The sequence below is a fragment of the Carex rostrata genome, chromosome 32 (genome assembly GCF_964058835.1).
Source record: "Carex rostrata chromosome 32, lpCarRost1.2, whole genome shotgun sequence".
NCBI classification, from domain to species: Eukaryota; Viridiplantae; Streptophyta; class Magnoliopsida; order Poales; family Cyperaceae; genus Carex; species Carex rostrata.
In genome coordinates this window covers 3,417,907-3,443,277 of record NC_135949.1, presented here as the reverse complement: position 1 = coordinate 3,443,277, position 25,371 = coordinate 3,417,907, and the positions used below count along the sequence as shown (strand labels likewise).

At 34.1% G+C, this 25,371-nt stretch overlaps 2 protein-coding genes across 2 annotated transcripts; both read left to right on the top strand.

Moving 5' to 3' along the window:
* Window positions 1–11,740: 11,740 nt before the first annotated feature.
* On the top strand, window positions 11,741–20,620 carry LOC144547813 (uncharacterized). Its single transcript, XM_078296500.1, has 5 exons — window positions 11,741–12,112; window positions 12,403–13,342; window positions 13,877–14,746; window positions 14,909–15,033; window positions 20,441–20,620. Exons 1-5 carry the CDS (start codon window positions 11,741–11,743, stop codon window positions 20,618–20,620), a joined length of 2,487 nt encoding a protein of 828 aa, XP_078152626.1.
* A 188-nt stretch (window positions 20,621–20,808) lies between these two features.
* LOC144547812 (putative disease resistance protein RGA4) lies at window positions 20,809–24,005 on the top strand. Its single transcript, XM_078296499.1, has 2 exons — window positions 20,809–21,180; window positions 21,450–24,005. The coding sequence occupies exons 1-2, from the start codon at window positions 20,809–20,811 to the stop codon at window positions 24,003–24,005; spliced, it is 2,928 nt and encodes a 975-aa protein (XP_078152625.1).
* Window positions 24,006–25,371: the final 1,366 nt, after the last annotated feature.

The window sequence follows — 25,371 nt, the reverse complement described above, 5'->3', positions numbered from 1 at the left end:
AAAAAATTGGAAGTTTATTTCTTTTATTTGTAGTTCTTCATTTCGAATTTTTTTTTTATCAGTTGTTCAATATGATCAAAGCATGCAGAGAATACAAAAGATATAAGTGATATGTGCGCATCCTTTTTTTTAGCTAAGTAATATTTTGAAAATGGGTCAATTTCTTGTGTACCCTCAAAACTTCAATACATTATATTTACCCTTAACTCTTTCAATATTTTTTTGTTTGTCCTTGCACTTAGCACACATTAAAATTTATATTTTCGATTATAGCCCTCCTACATTTCCTTCCTCTTTGACTCGTATTTTGTTACTTGATTCTTTGTGAGATTTCCACACAATCCCGGTATAATAAAAAAATTTCTTCAAATTAAATCCTACTGCATTTGAATACCATGCACCAACCATCTGATTATGCTAGCAACAAGTATCACCCTCAAAAGCAATATATAGTTAATATAAATTCATATACATCATTAATAAGTTCAGAAAAAACACACCTCAGCATCATTTGTATATATTAAATATTACACCCCGAGACAACCCGCCACGTATTATTTACACGTAAGACGTATGCATATCACATACATTATCAATAACATCCATAAATGTCACAGTAATTTTGCAATATAAAAGACTTACAACAATGATCACGATAGATATGGTTGAAAATACGACAACAACCATGCCTGTTCAAGTGTATCAAATTTACTGAAAATAAACATACAAAATTAAAAATGACCATAAATGACATTTAATCAAAACATGGATAATTCCGCTTGCTCTTACTCATGATCTTTGCTTAGGCGTCTCTTCTTCATTACCTCCGCTTGTTGGCCTTCCGATCCACATCCCTTCTATTCGTCCTCATTTCCGGCCTCATCATTTTCTGGAACACACGTAAAGGTAGAATGGGTGAGAGATTGAATAGTCTCTCACTACGGGATTTAGTTCCAGTCCCGGAGTTTATCAAATTCACTTATTAACACAAACAAGATATTAAAATTATGTCCTCACATGCTATCTTACTAATGCATATTTAAAACACACACACACACTTCTTTATTTATCTTTTCAGTTTTTAACTGTCTCACCAGGGAGACTCAACCTCTACTAGATCTTGGTCGTGCCACTAGATGAGGACTCGAACCACCGCTATATCTTGTTTGCCTCACCAGGGGGACTCGAATCACCCTAGCTATTGGCGTCTCACTAGGGGGACTCGAACCACCACTAGTTCAATTGTACTCTCACTGAACTGAGACTCGAACCACCGCAAGATAAGTGAAATAATTTTAAATAAAAAATAATTTCGAGACATATTTTAAAATAATCATATTATTTAATTTAGATATGTTATTGAAATATCTAAAATTAGAGGTTAATTTGGAAAAAAAAAATATAAATAGAACAAAATAAAAATTAAGACAACAACAAAAGTAATAGTTACGACTTATGAATAGTAAAAGTTTGTTTTATCGGAGTTCCACACCTAACTTTTGACCGGACAAACCGAATTAATCATGAATTATTAATGTTAATTTTAATTGGTTCAAGTGTTGCATTAGAAATAATAAAAGAAAAACAAATATGACTATGTATAATTTGTTTAATACAGTCTAATTTCTTTCTTATGCTGATATATATCTTTCTCATTCACACAGGCGCATATATAAATGAACAGAAGTCATCATCAAAATTATATAAATATGTGCATTGTTTAATCTTGATAAATTAAGTATATAAAGGAACATGCACATATTGCACCCAACACAAACACAACACAAACGAAACGAATAATTGTCGGATAACCAAGTCATGCACTTTAAGATACAAAAAAAGTGACTTGTTGTTGTCTTGAAATAATGACTAAAACTAATTTAGCAGAGACTAAAATCATACTATATTCACGGACTAAAGTCTTGAATGGAAAAGAATGAAGAATGAATAATAAAGAAATGGAGATAAAAAGAAAAGAAAATTGTGTTATTATAGCACCATCACTAGCAAAAAAGAGATTAAATTGAAAATCATATTGTATTATCATTTATACCACAATCAAGACTAAAATGAATATGAGATAATATGTAACAACTTCTATCCGGAGCAGTAAAGTTAAAGCTGATTGGGAATAATTTAATTCGGATCCGGATAATTGTGGATACAGATTCAAATATTCATCTTCATGAAATTATCCGTATTCGTTTAATCCGAATACAGATAATCTCCGGATACGGAGCGAATATGGAGCAGATTATTCGTATCCGTTTACACCCCTAGTTTCACTTGATTTCTTTAATAAATTCATATTGTGTTGCAGACGATTTCTGATTTTTTTTTTTTTTGTTGATTTTATTGCTAGTCTGTTGGAAATAAAATCGAAAAACTCAAAATTTCTATTTCAACCCATTTGTTTCTATTTCAACCCATTTTAATCTTCGATTTTACAAACCATGTCTCACTCTAGTTCAGTACTTGCTATTTCTATTTTTCCATCAATATCAGTTTTCCAATTAAAAGAAAAAAAAAAAAAAAAGATCGATTAATGTCAGGTGCACAAGGAGCACAACCCAAGGGGTCTTTCACCACCACCATAATGCGCCGGGTGTTGCCACAGAAGATCCACCGAGAATGGCCATAAGGTCTGACAAGGACGAGCCGGGGGTGCCGGTCAACAAATTGGAGGATAAGGTCAAGGATGCGGCTGGCTTGGGTTGGCCCGTCTTTGGTGCCAGAGCAGATGATGGAAAACCCGATCCCGGTGTTGCCAGTATTGGCTAGACCACAAAGTTTCCTCTTGTTATCTATGTATGCAATGTAATAAGTTAAGAAGGCAAGGCAACGTGTGTGTCTTGATTATATAGGAGAAAAGAGGTGTACTAAATAACTATTGAAAAGTTAAGCTTTCTCCTTCCTTTGTTTTTTCTTTTTGTTTACTTATTTCAAATGAAGCATCCTCACAGATCAAGCAATGGCAAGCTGTTCTATAGGCATCTCATCACTCCAACTAGAGGGGGTGATTTAGAGAGATATTTTGTGAGAGGATTTTGTATATTATTAGCAGCATCTTATTCTAAATAGCTACCAAACAGGTAGCTGTGTGGACTATGTAATATGTAATATGATGAGCTGAGGTGACCTTGTAAATATTACACTTTATTTTATTTTAATACAACAAATGTCGGAGGGCATCTTGCCTCTGACCTTCCAAAAAAAAAAAAAAAATCCGCTAAAAAAAGGAGCATTATTTATGAATTTGTGAATTTGTGAATTTGCGTTGTAACCGACCGGCTAGAGAAAATGGATTTGTGAACTTGTGAATATGATTAGCAAAGAGGAAAAGAGCATTTGATTTGTGAACTTGTCTGAGTGACAGTGACAGGACACAGGCTGATCAGGCCTTTGATCAATCACTTCAATTGGGCTTTCCTGAAATGAACATCACAAATTGGGCTTTTCTGAATCAACATCAGAAATTGGCCTTTTTCACAAATTAACGGATTTCTTATGTGTTTACCTAAAAGAATGTTATAAGATTTTGGTCAATTTCGAACAACAATGACAAATAGATGGGTCCAAACAAAAAAGTCTCATTTTAGACTCGATTTTTGATGCATTTCCAATTTATGGTCTAAATTGTTCGAGAGAAACGGAGTGGAAATTAATGTGGAGCAAAGCTAGGATGGGATGTGCTCACCAAAAGAGTTTTGGTAAGCACAACTCCAAAAGTATATCAAATCAATTTCAAATGTCGAATTCAAACAATTCAAATCCACCTACTTCATGAATGATGCATACATATGCAAAATTTTGAAAGTTTCGAGTTTATTTGCAACAAGGTCAAGTGGTCAAAGAAATGATAAAAATTGAATATATAAAAAAAATTTATAAATCAACTTATAAAATATTCATTTCTTTGACCGATTGACCTTGTAGCAAATAAACTCGAAACTTTTATAATTTTGCATGTACATGCATCTCTTATGAAGTATATGAATTTGAACAATTTGAATTCGAAATCTAAAGTCGATCCGATATACTTTTGAAATTGAACTTATCAAACTCTCTTGGTGAGCACATCACACCCTAGCTTTGCTTTGAAAATGTGTTCTCGTGTCCGTCTTTTTTGAAATTAATAGAGCACAATGATACAAATTATATTACTACTACTGTTATTATATCACAGTATGGTATAATGTTATATTATTCCAACTCGCTGTTTTATCATATAATATTTTCTTCTAAATAATATTAATTATATTATTTTAACTATTGTCTGAATAGGTGTAATTGACTGTTTTCTTTGATAATTTTCTATTGGACAAAGTAGAACGATCATCACAAATTTTTCTGTCGGCCCTCAATTTTTAAAATTGAAACAAAATACATTTTTTATTATAGGCCCAAGATGAAGCGTCAGGGCCCAAACAGAGTGCATTGCTATTACAATTACAATTAGAATCACATGCGTTTCTGACAGACACGTGTCAGTCAACTCTCCCACGTGTTGGATTGCCCCCAATCATCCCTTAGCTAGCTAGTAGCTTCTTCATATAAAATATTTCCCAATTTTCTTTCGTTCGATTTCTACAAATCAAATCTCACTCTAGTTCAACAGTTGAGGTTTCAGTACTTGCTATTTCTATTTTTCCATCAGTATCAGTTTTGCAGGTTACAAAAAAAAAAAGAAAAAAAAAAGATCAATGTCAGGTGCACAAGGAGCACAACCCAAGGGGTCTTTCACCGCCACCACCTATCATACTGCACCGGGTTCTGCCACAGAAGACCCACCGAAGATGGCCATACGATCTGACAAGGACGAGCCGAGGGTGCCAGTCAACAAGTTGGACGATAAGGTCAATGATATCACTAGTGGAAAAACACTAATCTGGATCGGTTATTTACACATATTAGGATCGGACCTAGAGACGATCCTGATCCAGGCAATACAAATGCAAAATTAATCTGGATCGGTCAAACAATCGCTACTAAAACTGATCCAAATTAGTACCATTAGGATCGGTTATATGTAACAACTGATCCAAATTAGTACCATTAGGATCGGTTATATGTAACAACTGATCCAAATTAGTACCATTAGGATCGGTTATATGTAACAACTGATCCAAATTAGTACCATTAGGATCGGTTATTACAAAGTAGACCAGTTTTAATGATTTGAATATGTCATTTAAGATTCTAAGCTTACATTAAATCAAACTTATATTTAATGTTCGCGCTTGATTGTAGTAAATCAAACTTATCTTTAATGTTCGCGCTTGATCGTTTTCTGACGTACATTGTCAAATTAAAAATAACAAGTGTTAGAGGGACCTAGCATGAAATAAAAAATTGGATTCTATTAAGGATTAGTTCTCGGACTTTCTTGAAATAAATTAGAGTGAGTCTATGGTAATATGCATATCACGATTTGGCACTGTGCTACGGCTTTATATTCGAGTTTTCAAATCCTAACGGTCGATCCGAGCCGTTCATCTTGTTTTCCATATTAATATGTGTTTGGAGACCAAATTTTACATTTTTTGAAATTTTTTTACTATTTTTTTTAAATTTATTGAAAATCACTGTTTTTGGATTGTCCAGAATTTTCAGATCAAGTGATTTTCTAAATATCTAAAAAAATAGTAAAAAAATTTCAAAAAATGTAAAATTTGGTCTCCAAACACATATTAATATGGAGAACAAGATGAACGGTTCGGATCGACCGTTAGGATTTAAAAACTTGAATATAGAGCCGTAGCACGATAACAACCCGTGATATGCATATTACCATAGACTCACTCAATAAATTATGTATTGAAGAAATAACTTAATTTTTAAATTGAGACAAAATATTATAAATAAATTATGTATTGAAGAAATAACTTAATTTTTAAATTGAGACAAAATATTATTAATATATAAGACTGAACGTTGAAATTTTTTTAAGGTCAATAAATAATTATACAATAAAGTAACTAGTTTCATATATTCAATTATATATACCACGATGGATTAATTTCATATAATTAATTGACGAACAATTATAAGTAAAAAATGAATAAATTTCAGTCATACAATTAAATTTGATGAATTAATATTTCATCAAACTCTTAAAATATATTGATGAATTTATTTGTTCTGTCTTAGAAATTTTAAAAACTCAAATCCCTTCTATGATATCAATTAGCAAATTCATAATTACTTTTACATCCAAATTTGCTGAGACTAGCTTGAGGTTTTCATCCCGGGGTTGGATTTATTTATTTAACTATCGATGTTTAGAAGGAAAAATAAAATACAAAATAGTTTTAAAATAATTTTGGAAATAATTACAAAAATTAATAATAAATAACCATCAATTTGAAGTGCAACGACTATCTGAACCAATAGCTAGCAGCCTTCCTTTCTTATATAAAAACCAGCCTTCTTGCCACCAGACAATTCTTTATAAAAACTATTATATTTCATTTGTTTCATCAATGAAATAGGCGGATTATGGAATCCTATTGCAAGAAGAGAGTTAATGGTGAGCAATTAAGAAATACAAAACAAAACAAAACAGAGACAAAGTAAAACTTAAACTTAGATGAGATGGAAGCCTGAGCAGGCAAGGTAGCATGGCAATGAGGCAGCGTGACAACAACGTTTTCACACCGGAGAATGACGAGGAGGCACTGAAGTGGGTATCGCTTGAGAAGTTGCCACCTCCTGCCATATGTACAAAATTAGACATTGTTGTACTCTTCTTATTACTGTGCTTCACTGGAGGATCAGGTATTAGTCAACTGTTAATACTTCCCTTCAAACTGGTTTGCTAATTTCGTGAGTGCCAAGGAATTTTTTTGATTCTAGGAGATATCACACAACATAATTCCTGAGAAACATGGCCAATGAGAGTCAAAAGGAGATTATTTTTGCATAATATGACTTCCTAGCTGGTCAGGAGAAGGTATGAGAACAATACTGCCAAAACGAATCATCAAGTTTCTCAAATCGAAATATTTCTAATTTCATTATCAAAATTGATCACTTGACACCATATATCAAACATTTTGGCTCTATCTGCCAGTACTTCTATGAAATATCGTGCTGGCTAGTTGTTGTACTGGTCAAGTAATTTTACCGGTCTTATCTGGTACCCATATGAATATCAGTACTGGTACAAAAAATCAGCCTGTACTGTAATGTTTCTGGTCATGTTTGCTTGTGCTACTCAGGTTAAGTTTGGGAACCTATACACCATCGAGTACTGATATTTTTTTGTAGTAGTGTGTGATACCTACTCTGCAATCCATCCTTTTTATACATTTGTTTTTATTAGAATGTTTTATCTTCCGATTCCAAAAGGACGTTTTCGTTGAAATTTTATAGAAGAAGAGAAAAAAAAATTTGGATTGGGAAGTGGGTTAATCACAAAATCAAAAACATAGTTGTTAATAGCCCATGCTCATCCAATGAGGAATAGAAGAGACGAATAGAGATTGAATGCACTAACAGAGTAGCTTGACATCAAAATCTCAAGTCTTTTTTGCATTATTGTAGAATAACATATTTTATGTGGCATTCACAGAGTTACAATCTGTGCAGGATAGGAATACAAAACAAATTGTTGGTATTTGGTAGTAAAGGCAAAGTAGAAGTGTCAGTGACCCGCCACACTGTGAGTAAATGATTTATTGGATTTTGGAAGAAACACTTTTTTGGTGGAAGCACTTTATTCCATTTATTTTATGTGATCCAGTTACCCACTCTGCCATGAGTTCAGATCCAGAGAAGTAACCCTTTAGGTTTTGGATCGGACCGTCGGGTTTGAATGTCTGAGAATCTATCCGAATTAGAGCGTATACATCCCGAGAGATGAATTCGAATCGCGAAGCAATCTCGAGTGACGGATTCAAAAATTGGGTTACGGATCCAGACCCCTCTGCAATCTGTCCTTTTTATAATATACACATTTGTTTTTATTAGAATGTTTTATTAGAAGAAGAGACAATTTTTTTTTTTTGGATTGGGAAGTGGATTTCTCACCAAACCCAAAACATAGTGTTCTTAATAGAGCCGTTGTTAATAACCCATGTCCATCCCTGAATTGAGAATTATTAATTTAGTTTTGTCCTGTCCTGTGAGAAGCACTTTATATATTCCCTCTTGATTCATGAAGAGAGGACCCTTGTCCTTTTATTTTATGTCATTCGGTTACCTACTCTGCAATCTTTCCTTTTTCTAATATACACATTTGTTTTTATTATAATGTTTTATCTTCCAAAAGGATGTTTTGGTAGAACTTATACATCGATCACTTGCTGTCACAAACTAAAATTACTTTAATAGAGCAGTTGTGAGTTTCTCACCAAACCCAAAGCATAGTGTTCTTAATAGAGCAGTTGTTAATAGCCCATGACCATCCCTGAATTGAGATTATTAATTTAGTTTTTCAGCATCCAATGAGGAAGCAACAGAGCCCGTTTCATTTATCTGTGTTCACATCCGCATGATACTTTGTGTTAAAGCTGTCAATTAGTGCTTACCTTACACAAAGGTGCTAATATTTATTTTCTGATACAAGTTTTTGAGTTCAATTATTCATACATCTTTTGAGTTTCACTAATTCGTATTCACAATGCTCTAGCATCTGTCGAGCCTGATTGAAATTGAGGGAATATCCCAAATGCAAGGAATAAATGAAATAGGAAAAATGATAAATTTAACAATTTAATTAAGAAAGTGATATGTATTGATACCTCATGCTCTTTGCATTATATTAGGGTTTACCCCACAATATCTCCGTGTGTGATTTCGTGGACGCCTCCTTCAGCCACTTCTCCAACACCTGTGAGAATCTCCTTTGCTGTGACTTTAAGGTTAGATTTCGGCTACATAAGCAAGAACTGACAAGAAGCAACCATGAAATGCCAACTACCATTGTGTGTTTAGTTATGACAAGAGTATATGATTTAGAATTAGATATTTGCTTGTCAAATTCGGAGAAGCTGCGACATGGCGCGATGGAGATCTGGTGCGACCGATGTTGAAATTTAAGCTGCGACATGTTCACTAATTGGGAGAGATGCTGAAATTGGTGTTATATAAGGTCAAAACTGAAATAACCGAACCGACCGAACTTTTATATATTATGAATTTGATTTGGACCGCTCTGATTTATTTCTTAATCAATTGCTTTAAATACTTCGGTTTGTTTCTTAATATTCCAATTTATTTCTTAATACCCCGGTTTATTAATTTCTTACTATACTTCGGTTTATTATAAATTAATTATTTAAAAAAAAAATTAATATATTTCGGTTTGAACCGAACAAATAGAAATAAAACTTTGGTTCGGTTCGGTTCGGTTGCAATGCTAAATCAGTTCGGTTCGGTTCTATTTTTGAAACTGAATTATAACTTTGGTTTGTCTAGTTCGGTTCAGTTTCAACCGAACCAAACCGATAAACACCCCTATCGAAGACCCTCGATAGAAATAAATTTACTATTTGATTTATTATATGTTTTGTAAAACACAGAAAGAATTTCCTTTTCTCATGGGGATTCATTTTCATTGAGTGGAAAACAAAACCTACTAAGCCGATCCTTTTGAGTGGAAAACAAATCTTTGGTCCCGTTTTTGTTATCGCACTTCAAAATTTTTGCATCTTATTTATAGCATTGTTGATCTCAGTCATAATAACTTCTCAAGTTTGTAGTTTTGGCTGTACCATTTCTACATTTTTGCAGAACAATCCCTGCCACGAAAGATATTACATAATTTAGAACAAGGTTGCCTCTCCTACAATGGCAACATATATAGGACAATCACAACAATCAATTGGAAAAGAAAAGGAACATAATCTAATCCTACATATGGTAAGAGTCTCCTCAAATATCTTTCAGACTAACAATTAGTGCTAATCAAATGAGATTGTATGTTTTGGCTATATATGATTTTTTCCATCTTTTCCAAGATGTGTCCCATATTAGTGTTATATATACTTTTATCAATATATCTGTTGACGGAATTTGCTGTCAGCTATAAAAAATATATATATTAGTGTTATATATTGAAATAGCTGGTGCTTTGTTTCTATATAAAAATATTTTCAAATAAAATTATTTCAATTTTTTTTCCAATAAAAACTTTTCATTCCACATAAAACCATTTTTTCCATCTTTTATAACATGTCTATCTAGCTTTCTTTCAAATAAAGATTATGAAATTATTTCAAATTAAAATTTGTTCACCAAATATTCTAAGAAAATATTGGTACAACCTTAGGTTTCTATTGGGTGACAAAATCATTGTGAGTCCAACATCTTTCCCTTGGGGAAAATTAAAATGAGTGCAATATTTTTGTTTTGTGCTTTACAATTGTCAATTAATATTAACATGAGCCTTTTCAAGGAAGAAAACCTATGAAGACGATCATTTTCAATGAAGAAATATCCTTCTAAATTTATAAATTGCAGTCAAAGATTTTACAAAATATCCTTTCTTGTTTATTTCAGGATTGGTTTTGTTCATATGAGGTTTATATATTTTTTTTATTGATTGTTGGTACAATGTTAAGGGCTTTAAGGCAGAAGTGTGACATCAATTTCAAGTTGATCGATTGATCTCATACGCAAGCAAAGCTGAGCAAATAATATGAGAACAGAATAATGAAATGAGCAAGGGATGTATTGGACTTCATCTTAGCTGTGTTATTGATGGAGCTTTTTTTTTATATATATATAAAATTCTAATGTATCTATATGTATAACAATTAGGTTTAGTTTTGTAGGTTTGGGTAGGTTGTAATTTAGAGTTTATGGTTGTTTGGATATGTTTCATTTAAGGATTTATTTATTCATGATGGATTTAGAATTTTATCAAGTTTATGCTATTAAATGTTGCAAAATATTTGTCAATTGGTGAGGGATACTTTTTATTAGGGTAATTTGGGGATTTTTCTTTATAATATGTAATTCAGTAATAAATTTTGTAATGTAATAAAGAGTGTGGATTTCATTAGTGTTATTTTTTTTTAATCTTTTGATTACTTCACTTCTCAATTTGTGAATATCCTGCTTATCATGATTCAAATTGTTTTTGTAATAATATGTATTGTTTGTGCAGCTGTGTGTGCATCGAAAATTACATATCAGATAATTTGTTATTTCTATAAATTGAATAGAAACACACACAATTGAACTTGCAAATTGTCTTCTCAAAATATTAGTCTACCAACCATGAACATTATTGATTGATATAAAATGGTACAATAAAGTTTGAATTTGAATATTTAAATAAATAGAAATAAAATATATTGGTACAGTTGTACCAACCGCAATTTGGTACAACCAACATCAATTACATTTATGTGTGCATGATAAAAATATATTTACAATCCACAATATTTAAGTTCTAATCCTAAATCATATAGAGTGTTGTCCAATTCTTGTTGTAACTAAGACAAACGGAGGTAGTTCACATTTCTTGCTCGCTATCAATGAAAATGGAAAGGCAGAGCAGGTCTCACTTTGATCCTTCCTCTGGTAGCCTTTTATGCCTTCCTGTCTATCCGAACTACTCCCTTCCCATTAATTAGTGGCCCCACTCCACCTAAAATATTCATTTCCACTCTCGTTAAATAAAAAATAAACATTCAAAGTCTTCTCCTCGGAACTCTACACATTCTCACATTCACCACTCAGATCTAAGGTTCTTTCCTAATAGCCTCTTCAAAGAAATCTACAGAGCAAAATGGCAGGGAATTTGATAACCTCTCTGCTCTCTCTAGCCACCAATATGCTCCCCTCAATTAGAGCCTCTGTGCAGGCTCCTTCTTCCTCTTCCCCAAATTCTAATAACTCCGAAAGGGGGCGTGCTCGAGCTTTTGAGGAGGATCTGGAGAGGCTGATGCGAACTCTGGAGCAGATCAAGACTACACTGTACGATGCCGAGGAGAGGGAGATCAGAGACCGTTCTGTAAAGCTATGGCTTAAGGAGCTGAAGAAGGTCACTTATGATGCCGAGGATGTGCTCAGCGAGTACCGATACGAGGTCACCCGTGTCCAACTAGAGGCAAGAAAGGCTTCTGAAGTCTCAGGTTCTCACAAGAGTAAGAAGATGGAGGTTAGTACCTCGTGCATATAGATATTAAAAATTATCTTACTTGTGCAAATGTTATTTTTCTTCTTGTGTGGTACTAAAACTTAATAGAGGATGCTTGAATTTTTTTATTTATTTTTTAGCTAGATTGGTATTCACCGGAATGTATGGTCACTTGTTATATTATCAGCTTTTCCAATCTAACATCAGAGTGATCACATAATATAATACAGTTCCAATCTAATTATCATTTTTAAGTTAACAAATAATGAAATTTGGCATACTTTATAATATGTACATTTCTTTCTGGACAGTACATTGAGTACATTGTTCAAATTCCGGATGACATGGTTGATCGGCTTAACAAAATAAGAAGTCGATTTGATGAAATTGCGAAGGATCGTGAGGCTCTCCAATTAAGGGAGAGTGATGGGGCGAGGCGTCCGAACAATAAACTTTTACGACCCCCAACGGGTCACATGGTAGATGAGGCAAGCATTTTTGGAAGAGATGCTGAAATAGAGGAGGTAATCAATTTGTTACTATCTGAAAAAGAAAAGCCCTTTTCGGTCATTTCGATTATTGGAAAAGGTGGTCTCGGAAAAACCACCATTGCCCAACTGGTCTACAAAGATGAGAGGGTAACCCGGTGCTTTGATTTATGTGGGTGGGTATGTGTCTCTGAAGAATTTGATGTTGGGAGACTCACTAAAGCAACCATTGAATCAGTCCCCAAAATCAATTACAATTTGAGTGAATTTTCATTACAAGGGAAGCTTGCAGAAACTGTGAAGGGAAAAAGAATACTCCTTGTTTTAGATGACCTGTGGAATGAGAATCAAAGTCTTTGGGAGTTGTTCCTGGTTCCTTTTAAAGAAGCAAAGGTTGTTAGTATTCTTGTTACAACAAGAAATAAAAAGGTTGCAAAGGTCATGCAAACAACGACCTATTTTAGTCCTACTAACTTGCCTGAAGATTCATGCTGGCAGTTGTTTCAGCATTATGCATTTAGTGGTACAAATTACACTGGGCAAACACTCTTCTTAAAGAGAAAAATGGGAAGGGAGATATTGAGAAAGTGCGACGGGTTGCCATTGGCTGTGAAGTTGATTGCAAGTCTCCTTAGGCATGAAACAAATGAAGAGGATTGGAGAGAGATTTTAGAAAGTGATATTTGGGAATTAAATTCATCGAATGATATATTCCCAGCACTTCAGATCAGCTATGATCATTTACCTCCCCACCTTAAGCCGTGTTTTTTGTTTTGCTCTATGTACCCAAAAGATTACATATTAGAAAAGATGCATTTGATAGAATTATGGATCTGTCATGGCTACATTGAGTCCAAGGGCAAAAGAAGAATCACAGAAATTGGTGTTGAATATTATGAGGAGTTAAAACAGAGGTCCTTTGTTGATGATTTTTCAATTGGAGCTCTAGAACGTTGTAAGTTGCACGATATAATCCATGATCTTGCTCGACTTAATTCTGAGAATGAACATTATTCGGTAGAGATCAATCAACCACTTGATATTCAAAAGGAAAACGTTCCGCAAGAAGCATGTCATTTATATGTAGGTGGTTTCTCTGGATATGTAAATCAAGTTCTCCAACAAAATCTGGTGGGTTTAAGAACTCTTTCTATCAAAATGAGAAAATGCAATGGAGATTTAGAGCACGAGTATTGTATAAACAATACCGAGGCAATGGACCTAAATTCAAGCTTGTCGGAATGTTATAAAAAATGTTTTGGAGATTTTCAAATATGTAACCTCACAAAATTTCTAGCACTCAGGGTATTGGAATTGAAAGGGTTTAATTTGACAAGAATTCCTGATTCCATTTCCGAGTTGAAACATCTAGTTCATCTTGATATTAAGTGTCGATATCTTAAAACATTGCCATTATCTATTGGCCTCCTTTACAATCTACAGACTTTAATTCTCGATTGCTATTCCCTTGAATATCTACCTGAAAGTATTGGTTCACTTATTAACTTGCGTAGATTAATTATGGGAGAAGGTGGTTTTCTGGATTATCTCCCACATGGGCTTGTTAATTTTCCAGCAATAAAGACAATGCAAGCATTGTTGAAAGTTACAAATGTAGCTTGGTTAAAGGATATGACGGACCTTGAAGGAAATCTCACTATTTGTGGAGTGAGTAATTTAAAAGATGCCCAGCGTGCTAACATGAGAAATAAGTGCAAACTTGAAGCTTTTAATATAAACTGTGATCCTGATTTCATCGGTTGGTGTCTTGACCCTGCGAAATCAAACCTGGAAATAATCCTCGGACCAGAAATAAATGCAGATTTTTCTTGGTTAGAATCCCTCCAGCCACATCCTAACCTCAAAAAACTTGCAGTAGGATGTTATTCTTCTGCCACAGTGCCGAGATGGATGTGTGATCCATGTTCCTTGCAATCAATTAAAAAAATCTTGTTAGATGAATGTGACAAGATTCAATCTCTTCCATTCAACAGTCTTCACACTCTCAAGCACCTCATCATTCGTGATTGTCATGGTTTCCGAGTTCTACAGCTAGAGCAGCTGTCCTCCCAGCTTGAGAAATTGAAGATTTCTGGTTGTCGCTGCCTTGAGTTGATTACTGGACTGGGGAATCTGGATATGTTGGCTACACTCAAAATTTACGAGTGTAAAGTCCTGAAATCAATAACAATGGATGGACTACAGTTGGTGGAATCTACTGAGCCAATTGGTGATTCCTCTCATGGAAAGCCACATATCGGCCGACAGAGCATTTCAACACTTACAAGGTTGGAAATCGAAGATTGTAAATTGCTTTGTGTTCTGCCAGATGGATTGATTCCATCAATTGAGACTGCCCTGACAGAGCCATTCATCACTTATGTCTGTGTTCTTCGCTGCGGTTGCAATGACATTAAAATTGGGGATCTACATAGCTACCATAAAGCAAATCAGGTTCATAAATTTTACTATTATTATAATTATTATTATTTTAATATTTAGATTTTAGACCACTGAACTTTTTTGCTTTTATGTAACCATAAGCCTTGGTAGGATTTGTTGACTAATCAAGTTGCAAAATTACCAGTTTCCACAAATAAACATTTCATATTTATATTACTTGTTTGTTGCTGCTACAAAATTAATTAAGCTCTTGTCCAACTTTTTTTGCAGCGTTCTATTCGATGATGTCTTCCTTTGGCCCACAAGGAACATTTAGGAGTCCCCTCAAAGACCCTCCATAGAAATAAATTTACTATTTGATTTATTACATGTTTTGTAATACATAGAAATAATTTCCTTTTCTCATGGGGATTCATTTTCATTGATTTTTTTTTCTATACTTATTTTTTTGGGGTTAATTTTCTATTTACACTTAAAGACTTCTTCAGTTTCTTATTTACCTCTACACTCTTTAGTCTTTATAATATTTAGTATATCCCTCAACTATCTTTACATTTTTCTATTACCCATATAGCTAAAAAACTATAGTTAAACCTTGTCATAATTTTTATTTTCCTATTATACCCTTCTCTTTTATTTCATCTTTTTTATATTGGCAAGCTTAAAAATGCTCACTGAATCATGTTGGCGGTCAGCTTCAGGATTTGAGAAGGTAAAGTTCATGATGAATTATCTTGGTTAGTGTCGGTGTCGTGTGCTTGCATTTTTCATTTTTTTTACTGAGTTACATTCTTCGTGAGTAACTAGTATCTGTCAGTTGTTGGGTGTCATGCCAAAGTGGCATACCAGTCCACACCATGAGAGAAAAAAGGTTTGAGTTGTTCTACCGTCTGGTAATATGGATTTTTATTTCCACCTCAAGTTAGCCACTGTTACTTGTTGTGTAAGTGTGATGGTCCAAAATGTTCTCTGTTGAATTTCTAAGTAATATATTTACTGACACAAGCTATAAGATGAATAAACTAATTCTCTTATTGTTTCAAAACCGGAAGTTAATTGAATAAACTAAACTATGCAAAAGAATGTGCTAGAAATGTACCAGTTCAACCAAGGAGTAGTACACATTCATATTTATCATAGGCATTTCATCAAACACGTGCCGGAGAAGTTGTGTGTGTGTGTGTCTCTGCATGCACGTGCACATGATTTTGCCTTCATCTTTATACATATATCATTAAAAGAACAAAAATAAAAAGTTTATTGGATGGATCTTTGATTAGATTGGTACCAATAGTTCACTTCTCAATGAATGTAAACTAAGCTCATTATCTTGTCAGCACCAGACAATGCATCAGGAAGCAATATGTAAAATGTTTTTACTTGTTCTGGAAAATTAAATGGAAACTCAAATGGGTTCTTAATTAGCTCCAAGCTTAATAATATACTCCTCTCTCCTTAGCGCCCTTCTTTTTTTACATCATTAAAACAACATAGAAGAGATATGCCAAACTGTTGTGCGACACTCTACAGTTGGAACTTTGTACGCTTCACAGAAGTGGATGTACGATCATAGTAGAAAATATCGGCCGATACTGATACGGATCGGCCGATACATATCGGTATCGGCGTACCCCGATCCGATCCTGAGCCGATCCTCACGTAGCAAATCATAAAGAAAAAATAAAATAAAAACCCTGATCCTGAGCCGATACCAATCCGATACCCTGATCCTATATCGGTATCGGCCGGGACCGATCCTGATCCCGATACCGATAATTCCTACTATGTGTACGATTATGGATCCGTATCAAACCCAAACGCTTGCTTTATTCTCAGATCCAAATAGACTTCTTTAATTTTTTGAAATCTGGCTTTGAAAATAACAATTACCACTTATCCAGGCAAGCAGAGTAACTACTCTGCTTTCTCATTGCCTTTGTTGCCTTTCTCGCAGATACCAACAAAAATGTATTTTTCTCACATTGCACTTGAAATCTCGTATTTCATCCGCTAATATTTATGACGCTTATTATGTGTCCATTGCACTGGAGAGGTCGCACAACAATTCAACCTTTCTTTTCTCTTTGTTGCTGTACCAATTTTTTAGTTTGTCAAAGGATCAAGATAAAAGAGAAGGGTATAATGGGAAAATAATTTTTTGGACAAGACTTAACTATTGATTTTTATATATATGGGTAAATAGAAAAAAAAAAAGTAAAAAGAGTCAAGGGATATATTAAATATAACAAAGAGTACAAGGGTAAATAAGAAATTATAAAAAACAATTAAGCAAGCCAATAGTCAATTTTTGTATTACCCAATTTTTTGTCGTTATCCTTATCTCTACTATTTTTTTTTTCTTTAGCCAATATATTTGTGTTGTGTATGGTAATTGGAACTATTAGTTAAAACAAACCTTTTGAAGGAACAAAACCTACTAAGCCGATCCATTTGAGTGGAAAACAAATATTTGGTCCCGTTTTTGTTATCGCACTTCAAAATTTTCACATCTTATCTATAGCATTGTCGATCTCAGTCAAAATGACTTCTCAAGTTTGTAGTTTTGGCTGTACCATTTCTACATTTTTGAAGAACAACTCCTGCCACAAAAGATATTACACAATTTAGAACAAGGTTGCCTATCCTACAGTGGCAACATATATAGGCCAATCACAACAATCAAATTGGAAAATAAAAGGAAAAATCCCACATATGGTAAGGTCTCTCCTCAAATATCTTTTAGACTAACAATTAGTGCTAATTAAATGAGATTGTCTGTTTTGGCAATGATTTTTTTTCATTTTTTCCAAGATGTTCTCTATATTAGTGTTATATACTTTTATCAATATATCTGTTGACGGAATTTGTTGTCAGCTATAAAAAAAAATATATATTAGTGTTATATGTTGAAATAGCTGGTGCTTTACCAAATTACATTTATTTCCATATAAAAACATTTTCAAATAAAATTATTTCAATTTTTTTTTCCAATAAAAAACATTTGATTCCACATAAAACCATTTTTTTTTTCATCTTTTACGAGATGTCTGTGTAGCTTTCTTTCAAATAAAGATTATGAAATTATTTCAAATTAAAATTTGTTTGCCAAATATTCTAAGAAAATATTGCTACAACCTTAGGTTTCTATTGGGTGACAAAATCATTGTGAGTCCAACATCTTCCCTTGGGGAAAAATGATTGCAATACTTTTGTTTTGTGCTTTACAATTGTCAATTAATATTAACATGAGCCTTTTCAAGGAAGAAAACCTATGAAGACGATCATTTCAATGAAGAAAACAAAAAATTATACACTGTCAAGTATAAGAACACAAAATTAACAAAGTTAAATCGTTCATTTGGGCTTTACCTATATGGGATTTTTGATAAACCCAAGTGACAAATCCTTGACATTTGAATGCATGGGAGCTTTCTGTCAATTAAAAGCAAACATTTTAAATTTGCAAAAAAATGACTAAACTGACCTTATATAACACCAATAAAGAAATGACATTTGAATGCATGGAATATATATATTTTTGTAGTATGAGGTATTTTTGGTTCCTTCTGTTAAAGCAAATTTTCTATACAATTAATCCATTACCCTGTATTATTTTTTATATTATTTATAAATAAAAACACTGTATTCATGTATACCTGCTATATAATCTCTTGAGCCCAGTCCATCAACACGCTTTCTGAATTTACTCATTGGGATTTATGGAGCAAAGATCTTCTGTGATTTAATATTTACAAAAGAAATATGCTGTGGGTGAAATGTAGAGAGAAACCGGGTCAAAAAGTCCATCACTACATAGATCTTGTACGATACCATCATAGGAAACTAAACATTGAGCGAGAATTAGTGGGTCCCACGTAGGCCTACTAAATGAGTCGGGCCAGCCCATGGACTTTGAGTTGAGCTCTTTAATGAGTCAGTGAGCTCAATTTGAATTTGAGTTGAGTATAATTAGTGACTTGAAAAATCTACACGAAAACCGTACATATATGTTTGATGAAACAAATTTTTTTAGTTTACAATATTTACAGTCTAAGGCCTGTTCGGTTGTTAAGTGAGAACGGAAATGAGTTTGAGTTTGGTTGTCAATTGCGAATAGTTGATATTTCTACAACTATTCGCGTTGAAGTTGATATTTCTACAACAGGGATCAGATAGCAAAAAAAAAAAATTCCATAAAAAGGAGAAAAATATAGTATTTTTTTTATTTTTTTTATGAAGTAGGCAAACCTCAGGTTCAAGTTCATAGAAAGAGTTAACAAGCACATCATCTGCCTTATTTAGCCACTTGAATTGTGCCACAACCATCTCCAAATAAGCCGGGTACGGCCCGGCCCCGAGCATAAATACAACAAATCCTTGGGTTCAAGAACGGTCAATCCGGGCACCACGAAAGGGCTCGTCTTGACCGGCACCTTGACCTGATCCTCTCATGTGGGTCCATACACCACGTTCACAGCACATGGTTGTGCGAAGAATGCAGCAGAGGATACTCCGTGCCGCCTTGCCACTTCACCTGCCCAATGAAGGAATGCATCACACACTAAAACCCTGATCGGCCGACCCTCGGTTGACTCAGATCGGAGTAGGTTGTCTAGTGTCTCTGAGCCGATGATCTCGAGCCGGGCCAAGTAATCCATGACAGATCTAATTGATCTGTGATATTCATATCTTCTTGTTAATTTTTCTTGAATTAAATTAATTATCATATTGATTTGGAGCTAATTTATATCTCAAAGCTGTAATACAATATGGTAGCAGGAAAAGAAAAGAAGAGAATCTTTGCAAAAAGCACCTATATATGGTACAATTTTGCAACAACTAGTTACAAACTGCAGTTCATGAATTTCAAACAATTAGTTACAATATTTTTTTTAGAGAAGACCCTATAAAAATGAATTTGCTACTTGCATACAATTCACTAATTCAGAGAAGTAAAATCTTATAAAACCAAAAGAAAAATAATGACAGTAAGTGCAGATTCTGGTTAAGAAAAAAAGATACAAACAGTCAAAACAAAAGCCCAGAGGATGACTTATTCAGTATTGATTATATCATATGTTCCTTGTAAACTTGTGAATTTGCTAGGGACGCATCCATTTTTCTAATAATACTTGTGAACTTGAGGGGTCAAACGAAAATTATTTTTTCTGTTTTTCATCAGTTGTATTTTTCTTTCAAGTTTTAACACATAATAGTACACCTATTTGATTAAAAAATAATAATAAAATAAATAATTAAGCCAAAGGCCGCATGACCTCTTGAATTAAAATCCTCATCCGATTGAATGTATATAACCAATTTTAATTCTGACAGAACGCGATTCATTCCCCTTGGTTCGCTGTCAATTATTTCTATGGTCGCAACTAATAAGCGATAGTACCGAATTATCTTGATTGAATTTTCAAATCTTGTACAATTGAAATGAAATACGCTTAAGAAGTCACGACCTGGGTTGCCATCAGTAAGAGATGAGATTGAAATGGGAATGGTCGTGGAAACTAAAGAGAACAAGATTAAAGACGGGCAATTAGTAAGAAGGAGCGAAGAGACTGACTCTTCCAGGGGCCATCGAACCTACTCAGAAATTCCTTTAATACCTCTTCTAGAAGGCGATTAACTCTTCCAGGCTTCCCCTTGGTTAGGATGAATTTTCTATAAATTTTCTATGGTCAAAGTCTTCTCCACACCACTTCTTCTCAGAAATCAAAATTCTGGTGCTCTTTACTCTACACACATTTCTCACATTCACTACTCAGATCTAAGGTTCTTTCCTAATAGCCTCTTCAAAGAAATCTACAGAGCAAAATGGCAGGGTGTTTGATAACCTCTGTGCTCTCTCTAGCCACCAATTTGCTCCCCTCAATTAGAGTCTCTGTGCAGGCTCCTTCTTCCTCTTCCTCAAATTCTAATAACTCCAAAAGGGGGCGTGCTCGAGCTTCTGAGAAGGATCTGAAGAGGCTGATGGGAACTCTGGAGCGGATCAAGGCCACACTGTACGATGCTGAGGAGAGGGAGATCAGAGACCGTTCTGTAAAGCTATGGCTCAAGGAGCTGAAGAAGGTTGCTTATGATGCCGAGGATGTGCTCAGCGAGTACCGATATGAGGTTACCCGTGTCCAACTAGAGGCAAGAAAGGCTTCTGAAGCTTCAGGTTCTCACAAGACAAAGAAGATGGAGGTTAGTACCTCGTGCATATAGATATTAAAAATTATATTATTCTTGTGTGGTACTAAAACTTAATAGAGGATGCTTCAATTTTTTATTCATTTTTCAGCTAGATTGGTATCCACCAGAATGTATGGCCACTTATTATATTATCAGCTTTTCGAATCTAACATCGGAGTGCTCACATAATATAATACATTTCCAATCTAATTATAATTTTTAAGTTAACAAATTTTGAATTTTGGCATACTCATATAATATATACATTTCTTTTTGGATAGGACATTGAGTACATTGTTCAAATTCCTAATGGCATGGTTGATCGGCTTAACGAAATAATAAGTCGATTTGATGAAATAGCAAAGGATCGTGAGGCTCTTCAATTAAGGGAGAGTGATGGGGTGAGTCGTCCGAACAATAAACTTTTACGACCCCCAACGGGTCACATGGTAGATGAGGCAAGCATTTTTGGGAGAGATGCTGAAATAGAGGAGGTAATCAATTTGTTACTATCTGAAAAAGAAAAGCCCTTTTCGGTCATTTCAATTATTGGAAAAGGTGGTCTCGGAAAAACAACCATTGCCCAACTTGTCTACAAAGATGAGAGGGTAACCCGGTGCTTTGATTTATTTGGGTGGGTATGTGTCTCTGAAGAATTTGATGTTAGGAGACTCACTAACGCAATCATTGAATCAGTCACCAAAAAAAATTGCGATTTGAGTGAGTTGAGTTCATTACAAGAGGAGCTTGCAAAAACTGTGAATGGAAAAACAATAGTGCTTGTTTTAGATGATGTGTGGAACGAGAATCAAAGTCTTTGGGACTCGTTAAGGGTTCCATTTAAAGAAGCAAAGCTGGTCAGAGTTCTCGTGACAACTAGAAATAAAAAGGTTGTAGATGTCATGCAAACAACGACCTATTTTAGGCCAACTAACATGCCTGAAGATTCGTGCTGGCAGTTGTTTCTGCATTATGCATTTTGTGGTACAAGTGACACTATGCCACCACACTTGGAAAATATGGGAAAGGATATTATGAGGAAGTGTGGTGGGTTGCCATTGGCAGTGAAGTCGATTGCAAGCCTCCTTAGGCATGAAACATATGAAGAAAGGTGGATAGAGATTCTAGAAAATGATCTTTGGGAGTCCTATCCATCAAATGATGTATTCTCAGCACTTCAGATCAGTTATGCTCATCTACCTGCCCACCTTAAGCCGTGTTTTTTATTGTGCTCAATGTACCCAAAAGATTACGTATTAGGAAAGATGCGTTTGATAGAGTTATGGATCTCTCATGGATACATTGAGTCCAAGGGCAAAAGAAGAATTAGAGATATTGGTGTTGAATATTATGAGGAGTTAAAACAGAGGTCCTTTGTTGATGATTTTTCAATTGGATCTGAAAAATATTTTAAGTTGCACGATATAATCCATGATCTTGCTCGACTTAATTCTGAGAATGAACATTATTCGGTGGAGATCAATCAACCACTTGATATACAAAAGGAAAATGTTCCGCAAGAAGCATGTCATTTACATGTAGGTGGTTTTTGTGGATATGTACATCAATTTCTCCAACAAAATCTGATGGGTTTAAGAACCCTTTCTATCAATATGGGAGGATGCTATGGAGATTTAGAGTACGGGTATTGTAACATCACAAAATTTAGAGCACTCAGGGTATTGGAATTGAAAGCGAATTATTTGACAAGAATTCCTTATTCCATTTCCGAGTTGAAACATCTAGCCTATCTTTATATTAGGTCTGCAGATCTTGAAACATCTAGCCTATCTTTATCTAGCCTATCTTTATCCATTGGCCTCCTTTACAACCTACAGACTTTAATTCTTGATTGCTATTGCCTTAAATATCTACCTCAAAGTATTGGTTCACTTAGTAACTTACAGAGATTAATTATTAAAGGAAACAATTCAATAAATTATCTCCCGCATGGGCTTGTTAATTTTCCAGCAATAAAGACAATGAAAGCACGGTTGAAAGTTACAAATGTAGCTTGGTTAAAGGATATGACGGACCTTGAAGGAAATCTCACTATTAGAGGAGTGAGTAATTTAAAAGATGCCCAGTGTGCTAACATGAGAAATAAGTGCAAACTTGAAGCTCTTTCTATATACTATGATCCTGATTATGGGATTGACTGGTTTGAATCAATGCTGGTAATAGACCTCAAACCAGAAATAAGTGTCCATGATGTCCATTTTTCTTGGTTAGAATCCCTCCAGCCACATCCTAACCTCAAAAAACTTGGAGTAAGTTTTTATTCTTCTGCCACAGTGCCAGGATGGATGTGTGATCCATGTTCCTTGCAATCAATTCAAAAAATCTGGTTAGATAACTGTGACAAGATTCAATCTCTTCCATTCAACAATCTTCACACTCTCAAGCACCTCGTCGTTCGTAATTGTCATGGTTTCGGAGTTCTACAGCTAGAGCAGCTGTCCTCCCAGCTTGAGAAATTGGAGATTTATCGTTGTCGCTGCCTTGAGTTGATTACTGGACTAGGGAATCATATGTTGGCTACACTGAAAATTTCCTATTGTGAAGTCCTGAAATCAATAACAATGGATGGACTACAGTTGGTGGAATCTACTGAGCCAATTGGTGATTCCTCTTATGAAAAGCCACATATCGGCCGACAGAGCATTTCAACACTTACAAAGTTGGAAATCAATTACTGTGAATTGCTTTGTGTTCTGCCAGATGGATTTCCATTAAAATTCCGGGAGACAGAGCCTTCCTTCACTTATGTCCGTGTTCTTCACTGCTTAACATTGCAATTGGGGATCTACAATATTAAATCAAATTCAGGTTCATAAATTTTCCTATTATAATAATAATTATTATTTTAATATTTAGATTTTAGACCACAGAACTTTTTTGCTTTTATGTAACCATAATAGGATTTGTTGACTAAGCAAGCTGCAAAATTACCTGTTTCGACAAATAAACATTTCATATTTATATTACTTGTTTGTTGCTGCTACAAAATTAAGCTCTTGTCCAACTTTTTTTGCAGCGTTCTATTCGATGATTCGAGATGATGTCTTTCTTTGACCCACAAGGAATATTTAGGAGTCACCTCAAAGAAAGAATTTCCTTTTCTCACGGGAATTCATTTTCATTGATTTTTTTTTTCTATACTTATTTTTTTTCTTCAAATATTCACCTCTTAAAGAACGATTAAGCAAGCCAACAGTTAAATTTTGTATTACCCAATTTTTTGTCGTTATCCTTATCTCTACTATTTTTTTTCTTTAGCCAATATATTTGTGTTGTGTATGGTAATTGGCAATATTAATTAAAACAAACCTTTTGAAGGAACATGATCCTTCTGAGTGGAAAACAAATCTTTGGTCCCGTTTTAGTTATCGCACTCCAAAATTTTCGCATCTTATCTATAGTATTGTCCATTTCGGTCATAATGATTTCTCAAGTTTGTAGTTTTGGCTGTACCATTTCTACATTTTTTTGCAGAACAACCCCTGCCATGAAAGATATTACACAATTTAGAACAAGGTTGCCTATCCTACAGTGGCAACATCTATAGGCCAATCACAACAATCAAATTGGAAAAGAAAAGGAAAATAATCTAATCCTACATATGGTAAGTACTCTCCTCAAATATCTTTCAGACTAACAATTATTGCTAATCAAATGAGATTGTCTGGGCAGAACTAAAAAATTAAAATGCACTGGCTAGTAGGAATTGAACCCAAGTTCTCCATAATGACAATAAAAGCTCTTACCACTAGAATACAAGTAGACAAATGTTAATTTTTGAGGGGAACTGGATTATATCAAATATTAAAAAAAAATTTCAATTAAATTTTAGTATATATAACTAAAATTTTAAAATTATAGGGGTGACTTAGCCATCTTTTGAATGGATTTAGATCCGCCCCTGATTGCATGTTTTGGCTATGATTTTTTCCATCTTTTCTATCTGTTGACGGCATTTGCCGTCAATTATATAAATATATATATATATATAGGAGGGTTCCAATGCCTCATTTTTTATACTTTATCATAGCTCATATTTTATATCTTCATTTTCTTCATATTTAAAGTCTAAATTGTCGATCCAAACCGTTCAACATGATATCCATACTAAAATATAGTTAGGGATGAAATTTTATAATTTTTGAAAATTTTTTACTATTTTTTAAGATGGGTAGAAAATCA